Source organism: Akanthomyces muscarius, chromosome 2 (genome assembly GCF_028009165.1).
Source record: "Akanthomyces muscarius strain Ve6 chromosome 2, whole genome shotgun sequence".
Classification (NCBI taxonomy): domain Eukaryota; kingdom Fungi; phylum Ascomycota; class Sordariomycetes; order Hypocreales; family Cordycipitaceae; genus Akanthomyces; species Akanthomyces muscarius.
Genome location: NC_079242.1, coordinates 1,203,452 through 1,215,956, shown reverse-complemented (window position 1 = coordinate 1,215,956; position 12,505 = coordinate 1,203,452). Strand labels below are relative to the sequence as shown.

At 50.9% G+C, this 12,505-nt stretch overlaps 3 protein-coding genes across 3 annotated transcripts; 1 reads left to right on the top strand and 2 right to left on the bottom strand.

Annotated features, from left to right (window-relative positions):
* Nucleotides 1–2,048: 2,048 nt before the first annotated feature.
* LMH87_003497 (uncharacterized protein) lies at nucleotides 2,049–6,861 on the top strand (the record flags this gene model as incomplete). Its single annotated transcript, XM_056193757.1, has 9 exons — nucleotides 2,049–2,106; nucleotides 2,162–2,731; nucleotides 2,787–2,813; nucleotides 2,927–3,485; nucleotides 3,623–3,972; nucleotides 4,207–4,269; nucleotides 4,327–4,983; nucleotides 5,046–6,671; nucleotides 6,752–6,861. The coding sequence occupies 9 exons, from the start codon at nucleotides 2,049–2,051 to the stop codon at nucleotides 6,859–6,861; spliced, it is 4,020 nt and encodes a 1,339-aa protein (XP_056048292.1).
* Nucleotides 6,862–7,827: 966 nt separating this feature from the next.
* On the bottom strand, nucleotides 7,828–8,978 carry LMH87_003496 (uncharacterized protein; the record flags this gene model as incomplete). The annotated part of the gene is made up of 4 exons (XM_056193744.1): nucleotides 7,828–8,108; nucleotides 8,173–8,289; nucleotides 8,343–8,360; nucleotides 8,420–8,978. 4 exons carry the CDS (start codon nucleotides 8,976–8,978, stop codon nucleotides 7,828–7,830), a joined length of 975 nt encoding a protein of 324 aa, XP_056048291.1.
* A 636-nt stretch (nucleotides 8,979–9,614) lies between these two features.
* LMH87_003495 (uncharacterized protein) lies at nucleotides 9,615–10,286 on the bottom strand (the record flags this gene model as incomplete). Its single annotated transcript, XM_056193733.1, has 2 exons — nucleotides 9,615–9,843; nucleotides 9,934–10,286. The coding sequence occupies 2 exons, from the start codon at nucleotides 10,284–10,286 to the stop codon at nucleotides 9,615–9,617; spliced, it is 582 nt and encodes a 193-aa protein (XP_056048290.1).
* Nucleotides 10,287–12,505: the final 2,219 nt, after the last annotated feature.

Genomic DNA, 12,505 nt, shown 5'->3' with positions numbered 1-12,505 from the left:
TCGGGTAATTATCGTCGAAAGAGTGGAAGACTTTTCCCGTTTGCTCCGCAGCTGTCAAGCTACTGACCGGCAGATTAGTAGTTCGGTCGGTGACGACCAGCGAACACCTGCTGTTGTGTTTTTTTTTTTTTTTTTTTGGCTTTTTTGGCTTTTTTGCCTTTCTTGCTCTTTTGCCTTTTTTTGCTTTTTTGCAAACTTTTCTAACTATTCTTGTCAGTGATGCTGCAATAATCCACGACGAGGAAGCAGCCAGCAACGACACATCCTAAAATGGAATCCTCTTTCTGCTGAGTTCCTTATTTTTATTATTTTTTCAGCTTTTTATTGCTCTTGTAGCTCTAAATCTAGGCAGGCTCTTTCCAGGACTCGTCTAGTACCGATTATGTCGTTTGAGTTCCTCTCATTATATCATCGCGCTCAGCGAATTTATTGCTCAGTGCCCTCAACAGCCGCTGTGATTGAGGACTTTCTCAATTTTCTTCGAATTGATAATACTAGCGAAAAATTCTACTTTAGTAAAGAGGCTGAACATCCATGCGTTCTGTTTGCGAACTCTGCCACGTTCAGATACAGCCTGAGGCGGAAGAAGCAGGGCCGGTAGTTAATCCCAAACTCTTAAAGAGGAAATGTACGAGGAAATTAGAGGCAGTGTGTTAGAACCTGACGATAGGTCCTCCGAGCGCCATATTCGACGGCTGCACACGTAACACGACGACTGGGGAGCTGCGCCTGGCGAGCTTGCAGTGAATTTGTTTCACGACAAAAGGTCAAATGTAGAAAAATGTAGAAAAATGTCCTCTGTTGACCGAAATTTATTATATAGCGTTTAAATAAGAAATGCCTGGATATCAGTCATTATAAGAGAGAAACTGTGTCTGAAAAGGCTGCAAATAGATGAGGCGTCTTTGCAATCTTCTAAATCACGGATGCATGACCTCGCCTCCCCCCCCACCTTGTGCGTACCGGGAACAAGGAATCCAGTGCTGCATCATACGCGTTAAAAATGAGACGCAAGATTCCATACACGGGAAACCCAAAAAATTGGTCGCGATGTCGACGGCCAAGCAAGCCTAGAAGCCACCACCATATATACGCAGCCAACTCCAATGTAGCCACGCCGACAAAGACTGTAGGGGCGAAATTTATCACTCGGAGCACAGTGAAGATATCTGGCTCCGTAGTGCTGCGTTGGAAGATAAAGCACAGGAGCCGGAAGAGCCACATCGCGAAGCCGACATAAGCAGTCGCAAGGAGGCTCATGCAGAACATGCAGACGGCGATGTCGAGCAGCATCCACGGATGCTGTGCGATGGACCTGCGCTGGCCGCCCCAACCTCCAACTCACCTTATGTATTATCTTAAAGGAATGTGGCCGTTTTAACAGTATCTAGTCCTGGCTATTCCTGTTTTCCGTAAACCGTCCGCCGACCAAGCCACAGCGCTTAACGCCTTTTTATGTTAAGGCTCAACCCTGGTGACGCGGAGAACGATCCGGATTTGATTCGAACAGTGCACGGGTTTCGCACCGCCACAGTGCCCACACGCATGGAACGCATGGAGGGAAGACGCGGTTACTGATTTGATCTTACAGTGTTATACTATTGTGTATAGTCATCGTAAACTTTTTTTTTTTAGTTTTTTTCCAGTGTGGGCTTTTGTGCCACGAGTGTTAAGCCCGGCGTCTGCCCTACCCTTTAAGGCAATCCGCGGCTAGTTTAGATGATGCCTTGCTTAAAGACCTTAAACTTGCTTAAATTGTTTCTCATGACATGATGCGTATTTTTGTTGTTATAAATTCAACAACAGTCTAAAAGCAAGTAATGGTATCTATTCGGTCTATCCCCTGGAGAGCCGCCAGCGAGGGGCCCAAGTAAGGATGACAAACACGTCAGCTGAGCGTCGATATGCACCAATCATTCTGCAAGGGCTTCTGCCTCGATGCAGCCTGTTTTTGCAGGGGCGCTGCTCAGGGTGCAAAAAAGAAACATTTGCACCTCCTCTCCGTGAACTCTACCGCATGATTTTGATACACAGACCCAATTGGATATATGCCTGCCAACGCATGCAAAACGATGCCAGTGGCTGTGATGCCTTCTTTCGATCTAGGTGAGCAAAACTGTAGCTTAACTAACTGTGACTGCTTTACTAAGACCGCTTCCAGATCGGCAGCAAAACCTCTTGAACTCTTTGAAATTCAGCCAGATTGATCTACGCCGCTTAAGCTGTCAGCAAAACCACGCAACAACATGCCGATGGCTTTTAACACACCCTGAATACATCGACTGGCTAAATCCAAAAAAAGCACTCGAACACTGTGACCTTCTATGGCTTAGGGGACGCCCTGGTACTGGCAAGTCGACGATTATGAAATTTGCCTGTGGAGAAGCGATGGATGATGAAGAGAAGACAACTTTATCCTTCTTCTTTAGCGCACGCGGCGAGAATTTAGAGCGCTCAGCTCCTGGGATGCTTCGGTCTCTCCTATTCCAGCTACTCAAGGTGCTACCCATTCTCCTCAAGGTATTTGACGAGCCAGACCACAAAGCTTCGCTGGAGGAAGTTCACAGAGCTATTCTGAGTCACCAAAATCCTGTGTGGAAGCTCAAGGTACTCCAGGATTTGCTACGAAGCGCACTGGCGAAGCTCGGCCAAATCCCGCTGATAATATTTGTCGATGCTCTTGACGAATGCGCTCCTACTCAAGTGGAAGAACTAGTAGTGTACTTTGAAGGTCTGATGCAAGATGCAGTACGAAACAACACGCGGCTCAAAATCTGTTTCTCTAGCCGCTACTACCCGCATATTGATATCCAGTATGGCCGGAAGATTGATCTAGAAGCTCAATACGGTCACGAAAACGACATTACTATGTACATACGGGGTGAGCTAAAGCTCGGCAAAAGCAAACCCGCTAAAGAAGTTGAAGCAAAAGTTCAAGCCATGGCAAGGGGCTGCTTCGCGTGGGTCGTTCCGGTCGTCGCAATTCTAAATGCAGATTACCAAGCTGGCCGACGAATTCTTGATATAAAGATGCGACTCGCGGGCTTACCAGCCGAGTTGGACGATCTTTTGACCCTAACGACGCTTCTAACCACGCCACAGAACAAACAGTCCGTAGCGGCTGCGCGATACACGGACTCAGGATATATGTCCGTGTCTGCGATCGAGTTCGATAAATCGAGGAAGCATGGCTATCAGACTGCTACAGAGTCTGTCCCGGCGCCGGATGGGCAAGATTTTGACGACACGGCAACTGAGTATTCGGACGCGTCGAGCGCGGCATTCTCGATGGAGGAGGACTACATCAGGGCACTGGCAGATGACTTATTCAGGAAGATCGCCTCGTTGAATGCGAAGGAGGAGCCTCATATGAGGGCCTCGATGATTCTACCTGAGCTCCTCCAGGCCTTTGCATTGAAGGTTGGGCATGATGCCCCGACGCCGATGCATCTGGATGTTATGACTTTTGTGCATAAACATAGACAGTGAGTGAACCATTAGATGTGTTAAGGCTCGCTAAATCAAGCGAGAGTGCCACAAACCTGGTCAAGAAAACCCACTGCCCTGAATATCACGACTATTCATGTCCTGGACTTTTATGCTAACAAGTCTTTATTTCTAGCGAGATCGTTACAGCCTTTACCAAAATCAGTTCCAAGCAGGATGATGATCCCGAAGTAAACACAACTAACTCGAATTGCATGAACTTACAAGAACGCATGAGCCTTTGGGAGAGGAATGATAACTTCGAAGGGATCCCACTCGAGGAAAAGCTAGAAGGCCTTGACCCCGAAGACATCGATACCCAGACTGAGGATGAGGAGACCTATGGTGAAACAGTACTTGATAATCGGCTTCTTGCCTACCGGGAGTTTATCCCCAGTACTGAGGCTTACGAATGGCTGCTAACTCGACTGTTGAGGGAGTGCCGCCTTGTTCCGACGGAACCGAATACCATTCAAGTGATCCGAAGTACGATTATTTCATCACTCCCATCAGATCGTAGAATTAGTAGGAAGGTGCCATCGCATAGTTACAGGGCGAGATTTGAACTTGATTGGGACATCCTTGAATTTTTCGAGACACAAAAGTATTCAAGCCGACCGGATCAAGTATTCGAAGGCGTTATCACCCTGACTGGGTCTTGTCGTGATGCACAGGCCGCAACATGTGCTCAATACATACGTCAGACTTGGCCTTTGACAGGGGATGTGATGGTTCAGCTGGTGAAAGAGGTTCTCCGGAGCGCAGAGGGCCATTTGCATATGTGTGAGTGTCTAGTTCCACAGGCCCTACGACTGCGGGAAATATCTAACCTTCACCCAGGCAAATTGCCAGACGGTACAGCACTGACCGCATATATCAGCGGCTCGAAATTTGTGGTGGAAGCTTATGGGATCGTAGTTTCCATCGCAGAGACTGGAGAACAGCTTGCCTGGCTTGGGGCTGCTTTGCGAACTTCGCCGCGACAGAGCGGGCTCGTTCATTGCATACCAATGATCTCTACTATCCGGACTGATGTGGCTGAGTGCCGTTCCGAAGGATGCCAGACATCAGCAGTTGATTACATCTGCTCGATGGCATTCACAATGGTAGAAGTCCCGCAGCCTCTCAACACTACCAATGGTCAGTGCTGGCACGACATTTTCAAGAATCCGGTCGTCGTGAGAGGGTATCCCATCCCTAAAAGAACCCAGTGGAGTACCGGCTTAGAGATTTCTCTTAACATCATGGCGGGCCTCGCTCAGACTCAACGAGTGGATCGGTTTGACGACAAGGTCTACATTAAAGGCTTTTCAACGCTGTTGATTCCGACCTGGCTCAATGACGATATTATTTGCTGGCATTTGGTTTACAACAAGGACGGAGGTCGGATATCCTATCTAGATGGAGATCTAGACCAGGAACAGCGCATTGCGCGCTTGAATCCAGAAGACTTTCGCCATGTGCTTGGGTGGTGCTCAGAAGCCAACGTGTTTGCCGGTAAGACTGGTTTCAGTGTTTCTGTCACGAGTATATTGATACTGACATAGATGGCTTCCCAGGTTCAAAGCTAGCAGATCAAACCCCAGTCGGTCACTCGAGGCTTCCCAAACCTCACGCAGGATGTGTCCTCGCCAATAAATCCGTTTCTGAGGGGAAGATCATCTCCAGCGGCCCTGCCTTCAACTTGGGTGCTAAAGACAAGCCTATTCGGGTGTCTCGCAGTGGCTACATCCCCCGGCTCCAGTGGATGGCCACCAAGTTTGTGCTCTTATGGGACGAGAGCGACAAACGAGGCTGGCTCATAAACGGCACGAGTGCTCTATTACATGTTGTACGGGCATCTTTGGCGCATGACAAACGTGGTGATTTCTCATCTGCGTTTCTCTTCGAAAGTCTTCAAGAATCGGACAAGCCAGGCAAGGCCAACTCCGCCATTCACGTACTCATCAACCGCAGCAACCTGGACCTCAGGTTGTACCGTGAGAAAAATGGATATCTTCTCCTCGAGAGCCGGATCGAATCTTTTTGCAACATTTTGGAGAAACTCATCGATCAACAGGCCAAGATAGCCAGAGACCCTGGCATAAAATGGAGTGACAAGTCGCGGAAGTATCTTGAGGGCTGGGAATTCGAAGACTTGGCGAGAAGGCGTGACCCATTACACCCGCGTGTGGCCACTCTCAAGGCCGCCGGTAAAGCATGGGTTGACTTCACAAGGGCTATTCAGGCTGTCACGTTAGTTGGGAGTGGGTTTGGCGATATTATCCAACCAGCTGTTGCGGATTTCTGCCAACACTGGGCCAAATTGCCAACGAAGCAATACTATATCGCAAGTTGCCTCTTTGATCTGAGCGAGGTAATCAAAGAGCATGGTAATCGTACTGACGGCCATGTTCGACTGGGTGATAATCTGATATGGCATACTCCGACAACTATGTTCGGGACCTGTCGATGCGGGAGAGATGCCTTTGGCCAGGACCATTGCGAGCCAGTACAAACATTTTTCCCATCAGCACTTTCTGGTACGTTGGGTCCCCGAAGACACATATATAAAGAAAAGTGTGCAAATGACGGAGCTCTCATCTTCGGCCATAATTCGCATTTCTCCTGGGTCTGGGGGGACATTGGCCATCCGCAAGAGGGTGGTCTTGAAGAAGCGCTTCTCAAAGATGCGATCCCTCCTTCCAGGTTAGCCAAAGTCAGCTCAGATTCGTTCCACGACAGCGGTATTGGCTCGACTTTGTCTGAAGGGCTAGACTCATCTTCAGGAGCTTCTTTCGTGAAGTCTCCAAACTACCCTCAGAACGACACCGATGTGCCAGAATCTGCAGCTTCTATCGACGGCGAACGGTACATCCTTAGACAATACACCGTAGGAATCCTCTGCGCTCTGCCGAAAGAGCTCATGGCTGTCCGGGCGCTCTTTGATCGCAAGCACGTCAGCCTCGAAGTGCCACTAGACGACAGCAACCAATACGCGCTCGGCCAGATGGCGCAGCATATGGTCGTCACGGCGTGTCTCCCGGCCGGTGAGTACGGTACCAACTCGGCCGCAACAGTAGCGTCCAACATGGTGCGCAGCTTCCCATGCATCCGGTTCTGCCTCCTAGTTGGCATCGGCGGCGGCGCGCCCTCAGAGAAGAATGACATCCGTCTTGGCGACGTGGTCGTCAGCCTACCCAGTGGTAAATACTCCGGTGTGATCCAGTACAACCTCGGCAAAGAGAAGGAGGGAATCCCTTTCCAGCTGACGGGCACGTTGCAGCGCCCGCCGCGCGTCTTAACCACCGCCATCAGCGCCCTGCGTTCGGATCCAAACCTGCGTTCCGACCCGCTGGGCCCGCACCTTCGAAAAATCGCCGCCGGCCTGTCTGAATATAGCCACCCGGGTCAGGAGCTCGATGTCCTGTTCCAAACCGCCTGCGCAGCGTGCAAATCGCGAAAGACATGCCCTCTGACGTGCTCCCACGTGCGGCAGCGTGACCGGCGCCCGACAGTCGAACCCGCGATTCACTACGGGCTGATAGCGTCAGGCAACCGTCTCGTGAAAGATGCTGCGTTCCGCGACCGGGTGGCAAGTGAGCTCGGTACCATTTGTTTCGAGATGGAGGCCGCCGGCGTTGTCAACACAGTTCCTTCCCTCGTGATCCGCGGCATCTGCGATTACTGCGACGTATACAAAAACGGCATCTGGCAGGAGTACGCGGCCGCCACGGCGGCGGCGTATGCGAAGCTTTTGCTCGGCGTTGTGGCCACAGTGGATAATGCCACCAGTGATAGCGGCATCAGGAGAAATCTCGCGGAGAGGTCGACGCAACTGCAGAGGGCATATGAAGTAGAGGGATGCGATCTGCCGAGCAAGAGGCAGAAGGTTTAAGTGTTTAAGGCTATGTCACATTTGCTATATTACCTAGGTAGGGTCAGCAATATATCTATTACAAATAGATACGAACGTCATAAGCTTTATTAGTGATATATGTTGTATTGTGTCTACAGAATTAGCCACAACATAATGCTATTTATATACCACCGTATGCCAAACAGCCTGGCTGGAGTCTGCTAAGCCAGCTTAGGCAAGATATTACCTTTATCATAGAATTCTAAGGCCAGAAATGTATTGGATCGCTACTCATTATCTAGGTTTCTCCGTGTGATGTTGCGACATCTGATTATTGTCGGACAAATGCTGGGCAGACAAATGCAAACAACAAGTTCGAAATTCCGGGCCGCATTGGCGAAAACAGCATGCAAGAGGCCTCCCATACACGATGTTTGCGCACGACCAGAAATTATATGTTGCACAGGAGATCAAGAAGTACAGCTATACATGTCGAAACTTCGTCATTCCTCATGCTTCAAGCCCGCTTCCTCGGCCTTTGCATCCGCCAGCTCGCACAGCGCCGTCCACTCCTCCGCGCTCACTTTGCTGACGCTCAGCCGTCCGAGCTTGAGCATCTGCATCTGCTCCAGCGGGCCGCCGGCCTCGCCCATCTTGCGCAGCTCCTTGAGGTAGATGGGCACGGCAAACTTTTTGCGGAACTCAACGTGCACCAGATCCCACTTGGGCTTGTCCTTGGTCGAGGAAGGGTCATAGTATGGCGTGCCGGGCCGTCTGGCACTCTCTGTATTCACGCATTAGAAAATCGGCAAAAGCAGAAGGGGTGGATAAAAGCTGTAGGTACTTACTGTCTTGGGAAAACTCCTTGACAATCTCCATGATGCCGACGATGCCGGGCTCCTTGCAGTTGGAGTGGTAGAAAAAGGCCTTGTCGCCAGCATTCATGTTTCGCATATTGTTACGCGCTGAATCACGTTAGCACTTTTCAAGACCAGACGAATGCATGGCTGTTTAATACCAGGATATGCGCGAATGCCTATGCAGACGACGTGTTAGCGCAGCTCAAAACAAGTAGACTTTCTGCAGACAGCATACCATCCCAGCCTTCGGGTTTCGTCTTGGCCCTCAGGTCATCAATCGAGAATCGCACATCGTGGCCATTCTCCATGCGCGTCTCCGGCTCGGCCTTCATCAGCCAGTACCACTCGCCCTCGTGTCTCGGGGCCTCTGGGTTCAGCGCAGGTATCGAGTCCACGTCCGGATCCTCGGACTCTGCTCGGTCTGCGTCCTCTTCCTCGGCCTCTTTAGCTGCCGGCTTGGCCTTTTTGCTGTCTTTCTTACCCGGTTTCGCGGCAGAGGCAGCCGACACCTTTTTAGAAATCTTGGCCGGCTCTGGCTCATGTTCCTCTTGGACCGCCGCAGCCCCCTTTCCATTGGCTCTGGCTTGGGACGCCTTGTTTGCGGCCATTTTGGGAGGTTTGCTCGCCGCCGACTTTGCAGGCTGTGAGGATTCCGACTTCACAGCCGTTTGCGCCTCTGTTGCGGCCTTTGACGCGGTTGCTGCCGCGGCCTGACGCGATGATCGTCGCTTGGAAACCGGCTCAGCATTGTCGCTGCCGTTGGCGACCGCGCTGGTGCGTTTGCGTGCAGGCATGTCGCTGGCGGAAGACGCAGAGAAAAGACAAGACGTGTTGAAAAGAAAGGGCAGAAGAGCGGCACTGCTCAGTACTGGCTTTGATGCACTGATGCGCGTACAACGGTGATTAATGTAATGCGCGACGCACATGTACCACTGTGGCTGTAGCTGGCGAGTTGCACTAGTGTGGCTTTTTGCTGGCTGCAAATATGGGGAAGCTGGTAGAGAGGCATTCAACTCGACGTGAAATTAACACAAATTTCGACATCAAACTTGGCATATACTCCTAGGTTCTCGATATATATCTTTTTTTGAGAGAAAAAGTTTACAATTATTATATGTTGATTTTAGCTGCTTCGCGCCGGTTATAATCGCAGGCTACTGTTGAGAAGCTTCCGCTAAGCTACAGTGCAAGCTACCACGAACCCAACAGCAATGAAGAACGTTTTCAATCTTTCAACGGACACAATAAATAAATGCAAGGAAACATTGCCAGTGAAATCTCGAGCAGTCAATTAATGTAACATGTGTTTATACGGAAAGCAGTCACCGAAAATGTCTGAAATTGTATCTCCCCATTACTTGCCGCTTCGCCGCAGCGTCATTAATAGTCTTCCTTTCCAATCACTCAATATATGAGCCAACAGAGCCCTTCTAGCAGTAGTTCTTCTCGCCCAGTTGGCCACGGACAGCTCCAGGGACAGCGAGGCTAGAGTGGACATCGGAGAAGAACATGGAAGGGTTCGCTTCAATCTGGCGAACGTGGAAGCCCTCGCCAGTGTCTATGCCGCTTGCATTGACACCCGTAGTGAAAGGGCCGGTAATACAGCCGATGCTTCGTCGGGGGCCCTCGCCAGAGCCTTCTGGGTTCGGAAAGGCAATTCTATGAAGCGCATCCTCATGTTAGTCACAGATGGATCCTTCCGGGCTACCATGCAACGTAGAAGAGACGGAGGCGGGAGATGTTGCTTACCGGGGTGGGCCAGATTGACCCACGGCCGCCTCATGAATATGGGTGGCGGACTTGGCAGGAGACTGATAGTCGCCGCGGAAGCCAGTGATGGTGATGTTGTAGCAAATCACATTCTCGTTCGAGTTGATGCCAAAGTTGAACGTGCCGCTGCTGCCCTGCAGGCCGCCAGTAAAGTTGTTTTGAGCGTCGACGACATTCTCGGGCTTGGCGAGCACGCTGTAGGTCGAGGTGAATGTAAAGGGGCTGCCGGGCTTCTTGTCGTCGTGTCTGGCAGCCAGGTTGGTGCTGTCGCTCGGGACGGCGGCCGCCTGGACGGCTGTCAACAGGCCAAGAGCACAGAAGGAAGGTCTCATGATGATTGGTAAGTGTAAAAGAGTTGTGAAGTGGGTGAAAAGGAGTTGTGGACGAGCTTGGAGATGATGGTTAATGTTGAAGGAGCAGATGGCATACGGCAGGCCCGGCTTTATACGTATGGCCAGCCTGCCTTTGCCACCGCAACCTTGTTTACCAAAAGCAGCCATGCTTTCAGTAGTCCAATCACCTTCTTGGCGAATTTCGAGTGTATTAGACCCAAATACGAGTCAGCTACGGCGGCCAAGACGCTTGAGGCAGAGGCGCAGTTGAAATAGAGTAAATGTGCTAACTGCCTTTAGATCTGGCTGATTCAAATCAAGACTCGCCCAGATCGCTAAAAGCGCCACGCCAAGACCAAACACGTCAACTGGGGAGATTGCCCGCTAGATGTTTGCTGCTTGACGGCGATCATGGCGATGGGCCCGGCGCGGTGTCGTAGGCCCTGGGGTTGCGGCTTACACGCGCTGTGTGAAATGAGCTCGACAATGTACAATTTTACGTTTCTCGCGGGCAATTATACAATATCGCGGAGTCTTGAGCAACAAGTGTAAATACTCCCCTTGAGAGCAAATAGTGTTGAAACAAAACAAAGTCCAACTCACGTCTGGCCCTTGGCGCCAAGATGGTGGACGCGGAGTGGTGAGGAGCCGGGGAATTCGCGCTTGGCGCCGCCAAGATGCGGAGCCGGAGAGGTGAGTTTCCGAGCTGATGAGGCACCAGCCCGCGTCTGTGATTTGTGAATGAGCAGAGAGAAGCTGGAGCCTCCGAGTTAAGGTTTTCCAACCCGGTGCTGATTTGGGTATGCTTATTGGGAAGCTTAAATCCTCCGAAGCCTGCACACAGATGCATCTTGGGGGGGATCTAACAACCCTCCTCTATGATGCTCCATCGCTTGCCGACGTCATCGCACATCGCATGAAGCAGTCTGGCCCGGACTAAACTCACCGGCCTGGCATTGCCTTTACAGACGAAATTAGCCTTGCATCTGGCGCTGCGGGGCTTTTACATCTTCCACCATCGTCGCGACGGTGCAACACACACGTTTGGCAACTAGCACGCGTATGGCAGTTGAGATCCCCGGTGAACACTAAATTTAGGAACATATAAATCATGTTTCCTCTCCCACGTAGATTACGTGGGAGGGGCTGTAGGACGACAACCAAGGCGCGTGTTGGCAAGTGCAGCACCTCGTGATTCTGGCGGCTCGGCGTCGGCAGCGCTTGGCGGCTGGCGCAGCCCACAACAACAAACCACAGAAATGTTGGGAAATGCTTACCAGCCGGGCATCCAAACCTTGGCCGGTCCCGCCATGCTTTCTCTCATGTAGAGAGCGGCACGTTCAATTGAACCGCTGAATTGGAGCTGACCACTCGAATGATTCCGACCCTCGCGTCAGGGTCTACATTGACTGCCAGTGAGAAACATTATCAATTGATTGGCAAACCTATCGGTACTGGCAAGTCTGCTGGAATACTAATAATCAAGAGCATGCTGTCGGAGTAGAGTCCGACGGCAATCTCCTCATCCGCGTTGTTGGTGCTTGCGGTAAATCTTGTTGCCCGGAAGAGCACTTGATGGGCAAGATGACGGCTGCGGCTAGGCAGGATCAGTTTTGCAAATTAGACCAAATGAGGCCAAAAATGGAAAGACGTTTATAAAACACAGGTTTATAATTTTTACGGGTTTCTCTCCTCGAGGTAGGTCGAAATTTTTTTCCGCTTTTTTTTTTTTGTTTTTTTTGGCGAGCAGAGACCTGTTCTTACAAGGATATTCAGGCGCCTCCATCGCAGGGTGACCAACCAGCTTACATGTTAGGGCAGGTGCAGGTCAGCATCTACTAATGCCCGGTTCGTCACCACAGGCCTGTTTCAGCTAGATTTTTCTTGCCCGGCATAAGCTGGCTCTGGAACCAGTCATGACGTATTGTCGCCTCGTGCTGTTCATTTTTGCACGTTTTGCTTTGTTGTCGTTGCGCAACACCAATGCCCAAGCCAAAGGTGCCCTTTGCATAGCCAGAGGCCTATGCTACTAGCGCCTGTAGAATGGTAGTTTTTGGTGGCTGCTCGTCACCTCAGAGGGAGAGAAAATATGCGATCGTGTTGTCGAAAGACTTTTTTTAGTCGGGATATAGTAGCGCGGGAAATACTGGGCGGGCGCGGTATTCGAGACAGCGGTCAGCTTTTCAGCAGAGTCGCTCAGCTGCAAGCACCTGGCTCAT